The sequence below is a fragment of the Chiloscyllium punctatum genome, chromosome 44, assembly GCF_047496795.1.
Source record: "Chiloscyllium punctatum isolate Juve2018m chromosome 44, sChiPun1.3, whole genome shotgun sequence".
Classification (NCBI taxonomy): domain Eukaryota; kingdom Metazoa; phylum Chordata; class Chondrichthyes; order Orectolobiformes; family Hemiscylliidae; genus Chiloscyllium; species Chiloscyllium punctatum.
In genome coordinates, this window is record NC_092782.1 from 34898791 (window position 1) to 34918554 (window position 19764).

A 19764-nucleotide genomic window follows, 5' to 3' on the forward strand; every position below is an offset into this window, starting at 1 on the left:
CATATTGACCAGGTTTAGAAAGCTTTGTCTATCTTGTGCTTGTAACTTTCTTAAAACTCAACTCTGATTACTTTGGGATGTGAATGATAATGTTTCTGCTCAAAAAGATTCTCAATACTTACAAATCATTAAATTTCGCCAAGGACAGATCTGGTGTGAAAACATCCAACAGACCAATCACCTAGACAGAAAACAAAATATGTTTATAGTCAATGTATGATTTATTCAGATTATTCAATACATCTGCAAAGAATAGGAGACAAAAGACAAATCATGTGATAAGCATTTCTTCAGTTATCAAAGAAAAATTACTCATAAAATACTTTTATTTTTAGTGCACGTCTTCCTTTCTGAAAAAGTGCTTGTAAACCAATCAAAACTGGTTGTCAAATGTATAGTAGTGACATGTACCACATTGATATCAGAAGTACAATCTATGATCGAAATATATTACTCTCTTGTTGAAAAATCATGTTGAAAATGATACAAAACCCTCTCTCAGCTCTTCTCACTCTCTGCAAAATAATCGGCAGCGTGCTTTCTTGTAAAGACATAGAGTTATAATTTGCCTTTCTCAGTTGACCAAATGACCAAAAACAATTTCTCAGACATTTTTCATTTTGTTTTTCATTGAGCTTTGTCATGAAAACAACTTTCAGATAGAGATAAATTGGGCTGCCAACTCACTATCATCCATCTGCTAGTTTATACAGACAATGACTATTTTGGAGTTATTTTTTACACCTTCAAACATTAAAGATTCTTAGATTTAAGAAAGACAAACACTAAAATTATTGTACATACAGATATATATTTCTTAATGTATCAACAACATCACAGGCAGCTGGCTTTGATGTGTTAGTGAATCTAGTTAGGCTGTGAAGTTAAATTAAAACAAAACGCAAAAGAAACTCAGTATGTCTAGCAGCATCTGTAGAGGGAGAAACTGAGTTAATGTGTCCAGTCCTGTATGATGTCTTCTGAAGAGGAATCATATTGGATTTGAAATATTATATGTTTCTGTTTCTACAGATGCTGTCCCCACTACTAGGTTTATCTAGTACTTCCTGTTTTTATTTCAGATCTTCAGCATGTGCAGATATTTTGCTATTTTTATTATTCACTTGTGGGATGTGGACATTGCTGGCTGGCCATCATTTATTGCCTGTCCCTGGTTGCTCGAGAAGGTGGTGGTGAGCTGCATTCTTGAACCGCTGTGTTCCATGTGCTGGAGAACAACCTACAATGCTGTGAGGGAGGAAGTTCAGGACTTTGACACAGTGACGCTGAAGGAATGGCAATATATTTCCAAGTCAAAATTGCAAGTAGCTTGGAGGGCAAATTGGGTGGTGGTATTCCCATGTATCTGCTGCTGTTGACCTTCTTAGGTGGAAGTGATTGTGAGTTTGGAAGATGTTGTCTGAGGATCTTTGGTGAATTTCTGCCATGCATCTTGTTGATAGTATACACTGCTGCTACTGAGCTTTGGTGGTGGAGGGAGTGGATGTGTTGCCAATCAAGCAAGCTGCTTTGTCTTGGATGGAGTCAAGGTTCTTGAGTGTTATTGGTGCTTCCCCCATTCAGGCAAGTGGGGAGAATTCCATCACACTCCTGACTTGTGCCTGGTAGACAGGCTTTGGAGAGTCAGGAAGTAAGTTACTGGCTGCAGTATTCCTCACCTCTGACCTGTTCTTGTAGCTACTGTGTTTGTGTGGTGAGTCTATTTGAACTTCTGGCCAATGGTAATTTTTAAGATATTGCTAAATGAATTGATTATAACCGTACAACTTTACTTCAGCTCTGTCATATTGCTTGGTTCTGTAACAATGTCAAATTAACTTGTCTCAATGTCATTAAATTCCATTGGTTAATGAATGCTGATTCAACCCCCTGTTGACCTGGTTCTGGTCAGAGAGCATCAGGACTCCTTGCACTGAGCTATTTACATGACCTGGAGGTATTCCCAATCAGCTCACCAAAATCATCATCATATTGTAGTTCAGGTCCATGAGCAGGAAGAACTCACCATGGATATCCTGTGTACTGATAGCTGCTGAATTGATTTTGGATAAAGTTCCTGTCTAATTGTCTCCATGATCCCCACAGATCAAGGAGTTGACAGGATGTTGAAGCCAGACACAGGGCCTTGACTGTAGATTACAGCACATGAAAACAAGAGATAAAGCTGGAAACACCCTCTCCTACCTCACTGGTCTACTTCTGACAGGTTTGGAAATCAGCAAGGGATTTCCAATCATGTTGAATTCAGAGGTTTTTTTTCCTGAAATGAAAGGACTTAGATTGAATTGTTTTTTTTTAAAATTCACTCATTGCACATGGCCAGCATTAATTGCAACCCCATCCCATAATGGAATTTCTTGTACCCAGAAATTCCTCATGCTAACTGTGAGGGAAAACAGAAAGTGGACTAGTCCAGTTCAATTGCATGATCTGCCTGTGCTGCATGTTCTCAATTCCAATAACTCTCACTTGGGTATTCTCTGCTATTGTGAGCATACAGCCACTGAAATCCAATAGAGGCGTTTGGTCACACAATAGTTAATTCTGCATTAGTGGTGCTGGAAGAGCACAGCAGTTCAGGCAGCATCCAAGGAACTTCGAAATCGACGTTTCGGGCAAAAGCCCTTCATCACAATAGTTAATACCAACTGAACAAATCTCCACCAAGCCCGTAGAGAGAAAATAATTTTGCGAAATAGCTTATTTTAATTCTTTACTTTTTGCATGTTTCCACCGGACCAAATGGAAAACATAAATTGAAATGCTGAAACTATAACCAACCAAATGAGGACACAATAAAGGAGTAAGACGGAGAATGGGGTGACTATTCAGGGAAAACTTCAGCATTCATCTGAATCAGTGTGTATAACTAATGTGCCCAGATATTCCAAGGAGTGGCATGGTGGTTCAGTGATTAGCACAACTACCTCACAGCGCCAAGGACCAAGGTTTGATTCCAACGTCAGGTGACTGTCTGTGTGGAGTTTGCACATTCTTCCTGTGTCTGTGTGGGTTTCCTCCATTGTTCTGGTTTCCTCCCACAGTCCAAAAGATTAGAGAGATGGACTGTGCTAAATGCCAATATTGTCCAGAGATGAGTAAGCTATATAGGTTAGCCATGGGAAATACAGTGGTGGGGGGGGGGGTAGATCTAGTTGGGATGCTCTTCAGAGGAGCAGTGTTGGCTTGATGGGCTGAATGGCCTACTCCCACATTGCAGGAATTCTATGATGAGTGACAGTCACTGTTGGATTACATTATTGTATTAGGACTGAGCTCTGCATTTCTCACTGGCAATTCCAATCCCAATTCCTCAGAAATGTGGAGAATTATTGATATCTAACAATCCCCTTGGTTCAGGATAATTGGGGGGGTGGGGAAAAAATTGAACTTCATCCCTTTTTTAAGGTAGTAAATGCTGTATTCTGTAAATGTCCATTTTAAAAGGTTTTAAATGGGCTGTGTGTGTAGGTCAACTGATTATCTCAACTTCTTTCTTCAGTGTGAACACCTTCCTCACAGCTCCTCTCCACTAGTGAATACTGCTTCCTCCCCCTCACCCCTATCCTCCAATAGGTGGGGGGGGGGGGGGGGCGCTGTTTAGTGGTGAGTCAGTGGTCAGTTTATTAGTTTTCTAGGGCTAGGTTTTTAATCCTCTAGTTTTCCCAGTCTAACTATTAGCTTAATGGACCCTTCCAATTACAATGCACTCCTATGAAAGGTTCCATGCAGGGGAATTGTCCATGTGAAAGTTCAATTTCCTTGGCAATCCCCATGGAGTCAGCTGTATTGGGATTCTACATAGTCCTGATATACAACTCCAATCTTCACTGTTCCAATGACTCTCCAGCTATTAGAATATCTGGGCTGTGATACTATGGAGACTAAAAATTGGTGAAAATTCAATCATAATAATAGCATTAAACCCTGGAACTTTATCTCAAGGTATTGTTGCACAAATCTTAAATGCATTTCACTGAAATTCTTTCCTTTGCTCTATTAGCGGTAGACTTAATTGGTTTAAAATAAGTAAGTTAACATTTCATTAAAGTCTCATCGTAAAGGGATTTCAAATATCACCAATATTTTACAACTTTATTTCAGAGTCTGGGTCACAATGGGATCAAGAGAATATGGTCTCGTGGAGAAGGTGAGCTTAGACCTAATGAGAGAGTAGGAGATAAGTGGGTCGAGATAGGGTTGGGAAAGGGCTTAGGGGTCATCTGCAACTATCAGTGCAGCATTCTACATATCCTTGTCCTCCACAATGTTTCTCTATTATTGTCAGTATTATCATTCCATCCTAACTGTACTGATTCAGATCATGTACACAAATGGTGCTTGTCTGCAGCCCAACAGGTGTTCGGCTGAATGGCCTCCTTCTGAACTGTAATTATTATGTGATTCTGCTCCGACATCTTTCACAAGATCACACCTGGGCTTCCTCAAGGAGCCAAGCTTACTCTGCTTCTCTTTCTTATCTCTGTGAAACTTCTCAGGGCTATCACCTAATGGTATTAGGTCAGCTTCTATAAATATTCTAACAATATCTAGCTTTCGTCTTCAACCATTTTCCTTCTCTCCTGTGAAACCGCCTGTCTGACAGTAAATTATGAATTCCTTCTCAACTCCTTCAAGTGAACTTGGGAAGATTGAAGCTATCTTTTTTGGCTCCAGGCAAATATTTTGTTTGCTTTCACTGACTCAACTTTGTACCTGCTTGCTTGCTTAGGCTGAACTAGAGGGTGCACAACCTCAGCATCCTGTTTTGACTTGCAGCTGAGTTTCAGTTATTATATTGTGTCTGACATCAATACTGCTTACTTCCACTATCACAATATTGTCTTTCTCTACTTCAACTTGCTATATACTCTCTTCCTGCTTCCACAGCACTATTTGTTGTGGCCTAATGATCTATCCTTTGAAAAATACTGATTTCTCAACTATATAGTTCTCCTGTGTGACATCATTCAAAGTACAGTTTCTATTAACACTTGCCAACAACCAACTCTTCTTCACCACCCCTCTCTTGACTCCTCCACTGTCTCTAATTTGTCACAATAATTTGTTCAACATCCAGTACCGGTTTAGCAGAAATGTCCTCCAGCTCCATTTGAAAAAGACTGAAGCCTCTGTCTGCATTCTCTGTCAGCAACTCCATTTCCTGTCCACTGACTTCATTCCTCTCCCTGACAACTGTCAGGACTGAACCAGGTAGGTCATACCCTTGGTGTCCCTTTTACTTACTTCCAAGATGAGTTTCTGCCCACATATCCTCACCATCCCAAAGGTTTTGTGAAAGAAGGAACATTTTCATCTATATAACACCTTTCGTGACCACAGCAAGTGCCAAAGCACTTTACCGCCAGAAAAATGAACCTCAGTTTGTCGATTGCTGAAGTCATCATCTATGCCTTTATTAACTCCAGTCATGATGATTTCAGCACACTCCTGATCAAACTCACAGCTTTCATCCATCACAAACTTGAGATCATCTAAAACTTAACTGCCCATATTCTAAATCAAACTGATCACTCTCATACTCACTGGTCTATATTGACAACCAGATGAGCAACATATTGAATTTTTAAAATTCATCCTCGTTTTCAAATTTCTTCATGGCTTTGCTCTTCCCTCTCCCTGTAATGTTCTCCATCCTCTATAATAGACACAGAGTGCTAGTTGTTTGGAAATTTCTTCCACCAACACCAGTGGATACTATTCAGGTGTTAGTTTAAAATCTGAGATAGATTTTTTTGTGTTAAGCAAAGTATTAATGGATATGGGACAAAAGGTACATAGCGTGTGGCTACAGTTCAGCCATGATCTCATTAAATGGTGGGACAGGCTCAATGGGCTGAACAAACTACTCCTGTTGGGACGTTTCAATCTCTTCATTTCTCCAATGATAGATTCCTGCAGGTCATTGATTTTAGTCAATCCACATTGGATGGCTGTGCCTTCAGTTGACTAATTTCTAAGCTCTGGAGTTCCATCCCTTTCAACCTTTTTTGATTCTTTTTCTTCCTTTAAAGATGGCTCAGTGGTTAATATTGCTGCCTCACAATGCCAGGGACCCGGGTTAGATTCCAGCCTCGGGCAACTGTCTGTGTAGAGTTTGCACATTCTCCCTTTGTCTGCGTGGATTTCCTCTGGGTACTCCGGTTTCCTCCCACAATCAAAAGATGTGCAGGTTAAGTAAATTGGCCATGTTATATTTGCCCATAGTGTTCAGGGATGATTAGGTTAAGTGCATTAGTCAGGGGTAAGTGTCGAGTAATAGGGTAGGGGAATGGGTCTGGGAGCATTACTCTTCGAAGGGTCAGTGTGGACTTGTTGGGTCGAATGGCCTGTTTCCATGCATTTGGGATTTGATGATGCTCATTTAGACCTAATCTTTTGCTGCACTTTTGGCCATCTCCCTGACTTATCTCCTTATGTGAGTCAGTGATTAAATTTTGTTTGATAACACTGCTGTGAGGCAGTTTCTCTTGCTTTTCTACATTAAGTGCACTATACAAATACCATAAGATAAAGGACAAAAAACTACAGATGCTGGAAATCTGAAACAAAAAACAATGTTGAAGAAACACAGCAAGTCTGTAGAGAGAACATTGAGTTAATATTTCAAGTCCAGTGACCCTTCATCAGAACTACTGTTACTGTACAAATACAAGTTGTTTTTGTTATTTAATCAAACCTTCAGTCACTTTTCTTAACACACCCTCCCGAGCATTGGATTGACCTGTTTTCCTTTATTTTTCAGTGAACTGTACAAATTTCATGCAGTTGTAGTATAGTGTTAATTGTTGTTCTGATGTTTCGATGAATAATTAATACACAAGCATTATCAAAAGGAATGAACATGTATAATTAATTTGCTTGAATTGACATGACGTGCACCAATTACAAAACTTTATCCTAAAAAAAATGCACAAGTCAATTAAATAGATTTATTTTGCCCTAATACAATAACTGTTTTTGCATTTTTAATATTCAGCTTCTTCACTTGAGCTTCTGTTAACAAAAAGTATTTCACATCCACAGCAAATTTCTTTTGGAAACTTTGCTATCACCCCCTCACCAGGTCCCCTTTTCAAAAGCTCTATGCATTGTGTGACTGGTAGCACAAGTGTGGGAACAGCTTGACACAACGCAAGTATGTTACTATGGTAACAGTGTCTAGATCCTGAACACTGCTACCTAACGGGACAGAACAAAGAAGCTGGTGCTGTCTTTCTCAAGGCTGTGAAGACCTTGCACAAAAATGTTTCGCTAATTGAATTTCAATAGTCACATTGCTGTTTCAGCTCAGTGTAAATTCAAATCATTCAGAGTGTTACAATTTTGTTTTTGAATCCAATTATATGTCCTTGATACCTCGCTGTAATAAAGGACATTAGATCGTCTAAAAAAGAATTAATTTTAATTCTTACTGACCAACTAAAAAGGGACACAATATTAAGCCTCATACATAACAACAACAACAACAACAATGTCACAATGGACTGCAATGCACAGCATTTTGCTTCAGCTGAGGAACCATTTTAGAGAATTTACCATATTAAATCTTGTGGGAGTTGATATATAATATAAACAACTGACAAGCTCACCTTGAGTTGAAAGTGATGGTAACTTAAGTTAGAAGTCAAATTCAGTACTTTAACCAGTCATGATTTTTTCCTTGCATTAACTTTGTGAATTGGCATATTAAAGTTGTAAATCCCAAGGTCATAACTAGTTGTGAATTAATTGTATAAAATAAAGAACTATGGTTGCTGTAGATTTACAATACATAAACGACAAATTGCTGGGTAAACTCAGCAGGTGTGGCAGCATCGTGGAGAGAAACCAAAGTTGATGCTTTGAGCCCAGTGACCTTTCTTCAGAATTCTTCTAAAAAAAGAATGAATTTTAATTCTTACTGCCAAACTAAAAAGGCACTCAATATTAAACCTCATACAGAACAAAGATATGTCACTATCGGCTGCAATGGACAGCATTCAGAATTCTGAAGAAGGGTAGCTGGATTCATAACATAAACTCTGCTTTGTGTCTGCAGATACTGCCAGGCCTGTTGAGTTTCTCCAGCAATTTTTGTTTTAGTTGTGAATTAATTATGCTGTTTGAAGGAGTTGTTTGACCAAAGTGAATGAAATAATCTGTTCAGAGTTAACAGGAAAACCTAAGTGTAGAGTGCTTTCTTTAATTATATTCAAAGAGACCTTTAGCGGACATTAATGGATGAAAAAAATCATAGTAACTGCCATTGTGATTTCCCATCATGCATAACCAATAAGCAATGCTTGTCACTGGACTGCATATTAGTCAGTGCTATACTGTCAAATTGGAAGAGACAGCTGAACCCACAGACATAATCCAACAATTAAAATAACAACTATAGAAAAGCAAATATGAAATAATAGTGGTGAAATAATCCTTACACGTTTGAAGTATTATGTATAGGAAGAAAGTGGCTGATAAATTACTTATTCGATGAGATAGTTAATGGCATCATTGACAGTCATCCAGGATCTGATTAGACTTTGTACTCAGTACACTGTTTAATGAATGTAGTTGAATGTTGAATTGCATGTGCAAAAGATGAAAGCACAAGTCAGAGGAAATAATGCTTACACTATACATCACTGCAGCCAGACAACACTTGGAGCACTACAATACAATAGAAATAAGTATGTGGACCAAGGAGGTGGTGCAAAACAGAGTTAGGTCCTTTATTCCCAACCTATGAGGAAATACTATAGAAGAATGACCTTTGCATCCTTGAAAGATGACAGCATGTAAAAGTGAACAGTATAGAAAAGGGAAATCTGGAACACGAAAGCCTAAGCCATGCGACACATTTAAGTGATATCAGGAAGTTATTCACATGACAATATGGACTTTTAAGTTGATCCGTGGAGGGAAGAACCACAGAATTACTCAATGTATTTTGGGTTGAGATGCTGACAGTTGCCTAGATGGAGCACTGTCCTTACTGATCACAGTGATTAAGAGGAGGTGGTGGGATAATGGTAATGTCACTGGACTAATAGTCTAGAAGACAAGGGTCAAGGACTCAGAACATACAGATTCCACTATTGCAAATGATTAACTTCTGATTCAATAAACAAACTGGAATTTAAAAAGCCAGCCTAATGCTGGCCAAGTAACTATTGTCAATTTTCATAAATAACTCCATCTGGTTCACCAATGTCCTTGAGGAAAGGAATCTGCCATCTTTTCTGGGTTTGGCCTACATGTGACTCCAGATCCACAGCAATGCAGTTACAGATTCATATAAAGTTATAGAGCATGGAAACAGACCCTTCAGTCCAACCAATCCATGCCAACCATAATCCCAAACTAAACTAGTCCCACCTTCCTGTACTTGGCCCATATCCCTCCAAACATTTCTTGTGCACTTACTTATCCAAATGTCTCTTTAATGTCGTAACTATAACCACACCCACCACTCTCTCTAGAAGTTCATTCCACAAGTGAATCACTCCATGTTAAAAAAAGCCTCCTTGTCTTGAAATCTCTACTTCAGGGAAACAACATCTACTTTTCACCTTATCTATAGCCCTTACAATTTTATAAAGCTCTATAATGTCACCCCTCAACCTCCTACATTCCAGTGTAAAAGGTCCCAGCCTATCCTTATAATTCAAACCTTCCATTCCTGGCAACATCCTGGTAAATATCTTCTGAACCCTCTTCAGCTTAATAATGTCCTTCCCAAAAAATAGAGACCAGAACTAGACACAGTACTCCAGAAGAGGTCTCATCAACATCCTGTAGAAATCTCATCATAATGTCCTAACACCTATATTCAAATGTCTAAGCAATGAAGTCAAGTGTGCTAAAAACCTTCTTAACCACTTTAAGTATATGTGATGCAAACTTCTAAGAATTATGTACCTGAACTCTTACATCTCTGATCCACAACACTACCCAAGGCCCTACTTTTAATTGTATAAGTAAGTTAACTCGTAATTGCCCTCACCAAAATCTGAAGAGTCTTGCTGGACTAGAAATATTAACTGTGCTTCCAATGATGCTGCCAGACTTGTTGAGTTTCTCTAGTATTTGCCACAGCGACGTGCTTGACTCTGAATTGCTCTCTGGGCTATCAGGGATGGTAGCAATCTCGCCAGAGAAACCCACATCCCACGAATGAACAAACATCTGACGACTTTGGTCCTTCCTCTCAGCCACTACGTTACTCGTCTCCATCCTCGAATCGACATAGGTAACTGGCACTTATACACAGTCAACAATGAAGTAGGAAATGGACAAGCAAAATCAAGTCAAGATTTATGTGATAAAACAAAAGATTATTCAAAGCGCTGCTTTTCCCAAAGACAAACATACTCGTAACACTCCCATTTTATAGGGAGGCATTAAAATTGAGGATCTGAAATCCATCTTTTGAAGTGATCCATTCACTCACATTCTCGTGTTTCATGTGCTTCAATAGGCGAAGTTCCCTGTAAGCTCGTTTAGCAAACAACTCGGATTGAAAGGGTCGGTACAATTTCTTGATTGCCACTTTAGTGCCAGTTCGCTTATCAATGGCTGAGCTGTGGGTCAAAAAAAAATCAAAGATTAGTAAGAACGTGTTTGGTGTCTCAGCGAGTAGTTCTTCGGGTACAGTAACATGTAGCAAGGTTTTATTTGAGAACCCGGAAGAGCTCTGGCCCAGTCCACAACTTTCTCAATTCACCGATTGCACTTAAATACATGGTGTTCTTTGAATCTAATCTGCTGAAAAAATACCGTGTGTGTGTGTTTTTTAAACGTCAAATGACTTGAAGAAATCACATTGCCGACCACAGGACAATAAGCAAAAAAACTTCCAATCTCTAAAACGAAACTGGGTAGGGAGATAAGATCCCACTTACCAAACACTTCCATAGGCTCCCGAGCCGACAGCAGCCAGATCTGTGTATCTCTCCAACACTTCCCAGGCTGTTTTATTGATCTCCTGGTAATAGAAACCCTTTCTCGTTGTCATTGTAGCAATCTATTAGACTTTGGGACCCACTCAGAATTTATTCGAACAAGACGCTAGAAGCAAAAGTGTGAGTTTGTTGTACTTCTGTCGCGAGTTTCAGAACTCGGACTCCAGCTCCTTCACCCACTTTAAAGCTGAAGTGAATGTATTGAACTGGATGCCTTCATTGACTATCAATGAGTACAACTCGACCCAGAGTAACTTGGAATCCTTTGTTCGGATTAGTACGACTACAAGCTTCCCTTCTGTCTCTCTCTTTCTGTAATATTTAATCGTTTCCTTCAAAGAAAATCTTTGAACTTGATAAATCACGTGTTTGATCAATATTTGCAGTGAGGTAGGTGGTGTTTCGGTTGCTTTGAGTAAACACTGTCTATAGTCAGCAGCTGGATTGGAGACTGCCATCTCATGGCTGTAGTCGATCGTTACAAGCCAGCGCTTAAAAATGTGTTGCTGGAAAAGCTCAGCCGGTCAGGCAGCATCAAATTCCTGAAGAAGGGCTTATGCCCGAAACGTCGATTCTTCTGTTCCTTTGATGCTGCCTGACCTGCTGCGCATCTGCAGTCCTCACTTTCTCCCATTACAATCCAGCCCCAAATTCTAATGTCGCTTTCAACATTTATGGATGGTAGTCATGATTTGGAGAGGGTAAAAACAATGACTGCAGATGCTGAAAACCAAATCCTGGATTAGTGGTGCTGGAAGAGCACAGCAGTTCAGGCAGCATCCAACGAGCAGCGAAATCGACGTTTCGGGCAAAAGCCCTTCATCAGGAATAAAGGCAGTGAGCCTGAAGCGTGGAGGGATAAGCTAGAGGAGGGTGGGGGTGGAGAGAGAGTAGCATAGAGTACAATGGGTGAGTGGGGGAGGAGATGAAGGTGATAGGTCAAGGAGGAGAGGGTGGAGTGGATAGGTGGAAAAGAAGATAGGCAGGTCGGACAAGTCAAGGAGACAGTGATGCCAGTGTTAGACTGGGATGTACAAAGTTAAAAATCACACAATACCAGGTTATAGTCCAACAGGCTTGATTGGAAGTACTTTTGCTATAAATTCTGTGTCTTACAATTGTGTACTCCACAACCACCTGATGAAGGAGCAGCGCTCCGAAAGCAAGTGTTTCCAATTAAACCTGCTGGACTGTAACCTGATGTTGTGTGATTTTTAATTCTGAACATTTATACATAGGGTGAAATATTTCTGCATGCAGTACTGGAGTTGGAGGTCAGCGCCACTGAAATCCAAAATTCAAGTAGCACTAATCCTACAGTGTAAAATCTTTTGACAAACTCTGCTTCATTTTTGATGTCCTGCTTCCTAATAAAACCAGAATTCCAGCACTGTAAGATGGACAGACTTGAAAGGATAAGGTTGACAACTGGTTTAGCTATCAACCATCTTGGCTGGACCACCTAACAGTAGAGTGCTTGTCTAGGAAATCTGCTCCAGAGTTGTCCTGGAATCAAAGGATAACCTGCAGCTGCTTTTCTCTACTGCAGGCAGTCTACTAAATCCCCGTTTCCCTGACCACTCCCACCTGACTAACTATGGCATGGAAGGGCCTTATGGACTTCCGAGTGACACAATCTCATTATTTACTGCTGCTGTCTCACTGCTTCCACTACCCCGCCTGACCAAACATATCTGATTATCCTAATTGCCCTGATCCTGAATTCTCTCTTCCCCTAGACTCTTGATCACCACTTGTGCCTTCTGAGCTAATCTTATTAATAAGATTCAACTCCTGTTTCCTCAATCTTATTCCCATTAAACTGCTGATTGGCCAATTTCCTCTCCTTACCCCTTCCATCAGCAGATGTTGTAATTGCCTGTCTTTTCAGGTGTAGTCCCTCTCAGATTTACATCTGCTGTTATAAGGAGAAAGTGAGGACTGCAGATGCTGGAGATCAGAGCTGAAAAATGTGTTGCTGGAAAAACGCAGCAGGCCAGGCAGCATCAAACGAGCAGGAGAATCGACGTTTCGGGCATAAGCCCTTCTTCAGGAAAGATTGTCCTGCTCCTTTGATGCTGTCTGACCTGCTGCGCTTTTCCAGCAATACATTTTTCAGATCTGCTGTTATAATCCCTCCTCATATCAGGACTTGCATCCCAGGACTTGCAAACTGCTAGTCTCCCTTTATTCTCCAAAACAGTTGAATATGCCGTCATCTCTGAAATTCATGCCTTTCCCAGAACACCCTGTTCCCCCCCTCCAATCTGTTTTATGTTCCTCACTCAGTTTCAGTCAAAATTACAATGCCATCCTATGTGATGATAATAAATGTCCTGACTTGTCCTTCTTAACCTGTCTGCAGCCTTGAACATGGTTAAGCACACCACCACCCTCAATGCCTGTTGTGTGCCATTCAACTAAGAGGGAGTGTTCTCACTTAGTTCTAACCTTGTCTATCTAACCATGGCCAATGAATCACTCACAATAGATTCTCTTCCTGCTCCTGCACTGTTCAGTCTGGTGTGCCCCAAGGATCTATCCTTCGCTTCTTCAATTTCTCATCTACATCTTGTGCCTTGTGACATCATTAGTTTGCATATAGGCATCAACGAAACCGATCTCTACCTCAGCACCTTGACTCCTCCACTACTACTGTTATCTCCTCTTCTCTGATATACTGTACATGATGAGTTGAAATTTACTCCAGTTGAAGCCTGAGAAAGACTGAACCTGTTGTTTTTCATCCCTGCCTGTCCAAATTCCATTCTCCAATCTTAAAACGCACTTCCCAGACCAAAGTTAAAAATCACACAGCACCAGGTTACAACACCAGCATCTCTGAATCATTCCCAGACCAAGCTTGTGACCATCCTATGTAATATTTCCTTATGTGGTTTGGTGTCATACTTTATTTTATTATGTTTTATAATGTTTCTGTGCTGTATCCTGGTGCATTTCATTATTTCAAAAGTGCTACATAAGTAAACGTTGCTTATTAGAACTATCTAATACTACAGAAACCAGATTTGAATAAAAAACTCAATCCTTTCATTTAGGATATTATGCAAGATAACTTTCCCTAATGCTTTCAGAATGTTCAACATTTCTAATAGGCATGCTTTTCCTAAATTTTCTAGTCCACCAGCCCCTTTATATTTTAAGAAAACCTCCTCTGCTTTTAGCTAAATAAAATGAAAACTGAGAATGATGGCTTTTTAAAGCTTTCAAATCAACAAATGTTATGAGACATGAGCAGGAATGTTTTGCTGAGGTAGAAGATTAGCAATGATCAGGTTCAATAGCAGAATAGGCTTAATAGACTCATTTTACTTCTAATTTTTCTAATCCTCTGCTACATTGTCAGCAGTTCATTCTCCCCCAGTCAGTCAAATACCTTATGATACCATCATCTTCTGTCTGGGCCTTTTTCTAAGGCTGGGTGGAGATGCTGGGTTGCAGTGTCATCAGCTTAAAATCGATATCTTTATATGTGCCTACTCTCTCAAGGGGAACAATTAATAGACAATATAAGAATTCAAAAAGCAAGACTTGCATTTAAATAGAATCTTTTACAACCTCTGGATGATCCTTAGCATTTCAGACATCTAAAATGTCTTTTCATTTTGTCATGGGATATGGGTGCCACTGGCTAGACTGGGATTTCTTGCCCATTCCTAATTGCTCAGAGGGCATCTAAGGGTCCATCACATTGCTATGGGTCTGGAGTCACATGTAGGCCAGACCAGATAAGAATGGCAGATTTCCTTCCCCAAGTAATATTTTTGAACCAGATGGTTTTTTAAAAATCAGATCATCATTTGACTAGCTTTTTATTTCAGATTTAATAAAAATAATTGAATTCAAAGTTCACCATTTGCAATGGTGGGGATTCAAAGCCATGCCCTCAGAACCTTAGTTTGGAGTTCTGGATTACTAGTCCAGTAAACAATCCCATCTCCACAATCATTCACAGATGGAAACATGGCAGGCTGTGTTTGCACTACAACATGACAGGACCAGATGATCTGTTTTTGTGATGTTGGTTGAGAAATAAAAATGAATCAAATCACCAGAGATAACGTTTTGAAATAGTGTTGTGGGGATCTTTACATCTGCTTAAGACCAGAAGGCACCATGGTTTAACGCCTCAATTACAAGGCAGCACTGACTCTGTCCTTAGCACTAATGTGTATCCACCTTCGTTTTTATAAACTCTACGAGTGGGATTTGAGCCAACAACTTGTTGAACCAGTTTCTGCCAACTGAAGACAAAATGAAACTTAAGGTTTAATGACAATGCAGGAAGACTTTAAAAGCAAATGTTACTTTCTGGAAGAAAAAAATGTTTTGGATTTTTGAAGACTGAAGCAATTTTCAAGGACGATTCTTTCTTGTTTTTTTGCAGGTAATCCAATAGTAGCTGCTGCTTTTTAAAATTCAGTTTCTTCTCTTCATTCAAGTTTTTTTTGTCAGCTCAGTGCTTTGATCTGGGCACAGCTGCCTAGTTGCTCAAGCTGTGGGTAACTACCTAACGAGGAGTTTACTGGTAACTGATGCTTGTATTTCTCAGATTGGTGATGACTCTGACCCTATTTTAGCTTAGTAAGAGGAGTGAGATTCAGTTGCCCAAGTAGCACCTAATAAGACTGGGAGAAAGTGAAGATTGCAGATGCTGGAGATCAGAGTCGAGAGTGTGGTGCTGAAAAAGCACAGCCAGTCAGGCAGCATCCGAGGAGCAGGAGAATCGACGCCTATGAAGAGCTTATGCTCGAAACGTCGATTCTCCTGCTCTTTGGATGCTGCCTCACCATCTGTGCTTTTCCAGCACCGTACTTTCGACTCAGCACCTAATAAGAATTCACATTAAAACTGTGTCTTTAGGGGCATTGCAAACATAATTAACAGTCACACGGTCACACATGCTAAAAGATTCTAAAATTATAAAATCAACAAAGTCCCAACAAATCCAGAGGGAAGCCTCCCAGGCTGAGACATAGTACAATCATCAGTGTCTCAGACACTCCAGTCCCTATGGTGACCACCAGTTGAAAAGGTCTCAATGGATGCTAGCCTCTGGGACCAGCAGTAATCACTACTACCTTCTAAGTGGGAGCTATGGGATTTAGAGTTGGGTATATAGTCAATGGCATTTTCTGCAATAATTAGATACAATTAAAACTTACACCTCAGCAAAGAAGCAATCTCAACTGGCATAGCAGATTGATTTGAAAACAAGAAATGTACCAAAATATCATTATGTAATAAAAAGTGCCTTTCATTTAACTTCTAAATGTTGTGCTTTTATGAAGTACTTTTTTCTCAAAATCATTTGTAACTCCTAAAGATCAAGGGACTATATGGCATAGCTTCCCTCAAAAATCAATAGAATATTTTTCAATGTATATTCTCAAGTTTTCAGCTAATCCATACAGAGCTAAGGGCATTCCACAGGAGGAGGGACAAAAACATTCCACAGAAATTGAGTTGAAGTATAAAATGGTTGTGTAATTTCCCAGTAGTCAATCATTAACTTTCAGTTGGTTTTCATGCTGTGATTGCTTCACCATTGTCAATGCATTCTCAGATTTATACATCATGTGACAATGAATAATTTGAAAAAACTGTCACAAAATCACCAGCTTGAACTCCACAACACATTTTGTAAAAGTATACACACCTGTGATTTCAAATTTGTAACTTCATCTCCGGTTTCAGATGACAATTATATAAGATACTCTAGCTTTGACTGCCGATCATGCTTTCATTTTTTTTAATCCTTAAGTAAGAGAACGGACGTCATGTTTTCCTTTAAGAGAATCAAGCATCAGTAGGGAATGTTTCAGGGGACAATGATCATAGTATTGTAGGGGTTAAAATGACAAAGAGAAAAACAGGCTAAAAATAATAGGAGTCAGGAGTATTGATACGCTGATGAATCTGGATGTGCAGGTCCACAGATCACTGAAGGTGGCAGCGTAGATAGATAAGGCAGTAAAAAAAGGCCTATGGCATGCTTGCCTTCATTGGAAGGGGCATTGAGCATAAGGGTAGACAAGTTATGCTGCAGCTTTGTAGAACTTTACTTTGGCCACACTTGGAATATTGCATACGGTTCTGGTCACCACAGATTGAGGATGCATTGGAAAAGATGCAGAAAAGGTTTACCAGGATGTTGCCTGGTATGGAGGATTTTAGCTATGATGAAAGGTTAGAAAGACTAGGTTTGTTTTCGCTGAAATGCAGCAGGTTGAGGGGCGACCTGGTAGAAATTTATAAAATTGTGAATGGCATGGATAGAGTGGAAAGTATGGGGCTTTTTTCCAGGGTGGAGGAGCCACAGGTTCAAGGAAAGGAGGGAGGGTTCAAAACAGATGTGTGAGGTGAGTTTTTCACACAAAGGTGGTGAGTGCCTGGAACATGCTGCCAGGGGAGGTGATGGAAGCAGATATAATAGCAGTATTTAAGAAATACCTGGACGAATACATGAGTAGAATGGGAATGGAGGGATACGGATCATGTAAGTGACAGTTTTAGTATGGAAGGACAAAATGTGTCGGTAAGGGCTTGGAAGGCTGAAGGGCCTGGTCCGGTGCTGTATTATTCTTTGTTCTAATGAACTGGGAGAGGGCCACCTTTAATGGGATGAGATTGGATTTGGCCCAAGTACATTGGAATCAAAGAATAACAGACACAGTTTAGTGGAACAATGGGTTACCTTTAAAGAGGAGAAAGTTGAAATACAGTCAGATACTGGGGGAAATATGGAGATAACTAATCCAGAGATCTCTGGATGACTAATTACAAAAAAAAAGCATGACACGGTTCCTAAGGTTACGGAATGGAAGATAGCAGATTTAACTTTACCATTTGCAAAGGAGGGATACAGAAATTTAAAACTATAGATTTGTTAGCCTGAAATCGGTTCCAGGGAAAACCCATATATCTACTTTAAAGGATGCATTAACTAGAAATTCAGAAAACAATGGTGGGATTGGATGGATGCACAAAAGGGATATCATGTTGGAGGTTTTTTGAGGATTTAACCAATAGAATAGATAAAAGGGAAATGGAGTAAAATGTGAGAAATCATTAAGTTATTCATTTTAAAGGGAGAACAAAAGAATATCTTATCATTTAAATGAGGAAAGACCTGCAGAAAGCCACAATGCAAAGGGTCTTAGGGGCACTTGTATATGAAACACAGAAACCAAGCAGCTGGTAATCAGGAAGGCTGATGTAATTTTGGTCCTTGCTTCAAGGGGATTGGAGAATAAGAAGGGAGGTCTTACTGCACTTGAAGTACTATGACCAGTTTTGATCCCCTTTCTTCAAGGATACAGATTATTTCATCAGAAGCCATTCAGACACTGTTCGCTAGGATGATTGCTGATATGGAGGGATTGCGTTATGAGCAAAGGCTCAACAGGTTGGGACACCACTCATTGAAATTTAGAAGAATGAGAGGTGATCTTATTGAACCATATAGGATTCTTAAAGGTCTTGACAGGGTAAATGCGATGGGGATGTTTCCCTTTATGGGGGGAGTCTAGGACCAGACAGCATTGTCTCAGAATGACAGGATGCTAGTTTAAGATTGAGATGAGAAGGAATTTCTTCTTGAGGTTTGAGTGTCTTTGGAACTCCTTGTCACAGACAGCTGTAGAGGCAGAGTCCTTGTGTATATCGAGGAGCAGTGCTCCAAAAGCTTGTATTTTCAAATAAACCTGTTGGGCTATAACCTGGTGTTGTGTCATTTTTAACTGTGTATATTTAAAGTTGAGATGGATAGATCCTGGATCAGTGGGGGACTCAAGGGTTATGGGGAAAATGCAGTTTGGTCTGGGTGGGATGCTCTTTGAAGAGTCGGTATAGACTGGATGGCTGAATGGCACTGTAGGAATTCCATGAAAAAGAGAATGGGCTTATATTTGCTCAAATTTTGAAATATGAAAAGTGACCTATTCGGACACATAAAATTCCTCCAGGCCTCAGTAGGGTAGGTGAGGAAGGATGTTTGCTCTTCACAAATGCTGCCAGATCTGAGTTCTTCCAGCAATTTCTGTTTCTGACTTCCAGCATCTGAGTTCTTTGATTTTTTAGTTGACAGAACTTTAATGTTTGAGGAAACACAGAATGGTTTACTGTACATCCCAGATAAAAGTGAAGGAACATTGCTGGAATTGCAATATTCTATTGTGTAAATCTGCTAAAATAAGAGGAGTTGGCCATTTGACTCCTCAAGCCTACTCTGCTCTAGATTATGGATCTTCTACCTTAATGCCATTTCCCACATTATCCTGGATCCTTTGATGTCTTTAATATCTAGAAACCTATTCACTTTTATTATGACAAACACAAACGTCTGAGCCTCTGCAACCATTTGGATAAGAGAACTCCACAGATTCATTAGCCTTTGAATGAAGAAATTCCATCTCATTTCAATCTAAATGGTCTACCCCTTCTCCTGAAGCTGTGTCCCAGAAGATCCATAATCTAGAGCAGAGTAGGCTTGAGGAGTCAAATGGCCAACTCCTCTTATTTTAGCAGATTTACACAATAGAATATTGCAATTCCAGCAATGTTCCTTCACTTTTATCTGGGATGTACAGTAAAAAAATTCTGTGTTTCCTCAAACTAAAAAAAAATCAAAGAACTGCAAATGCTGGAAATCAGAAACAGAAATTGCTGGAAAAACTCAGATCTGGCAGCATTTGTGAAGAGCAAACAGAGTTAACATGTGACCCTTCTTCAGAAGAAGAGGGACAGAGAAAGC

General features: G+C 39.8%; 1 protein-coding gene across 1 annotated transcript in view; it reads right to left on the reverse strand.

Annotated features, from left to right (window-relative positions):
* Positions 1-11765, reverse strand: part of LOC140466867 (mitogen-activated protein kinase 12-like) — a 68022-nt gene extending 56257 nt beyond the window's left edge. Inside the window, exons 1-3 of the mRNA XM_072562609.1 lie at positions 10929-11765; positions 10478-10607; positions 123-181 (exon numbers count right to left, since the gene is read on the reverse strand). Coding sequence (XP_072418710.1) covers positions 123-181; positions 10478-10607; positions 10929-11041 — 302 coding nt within the window. The 5' untranslated portion in view covers positions 11042-11765. The remainder of the gene's footprint in view (positions 1-122; positions 182-10477; positions 10608-10928) is intronic.
* Positions 11766-19764: the final 7999 nt, after the last annotated feature.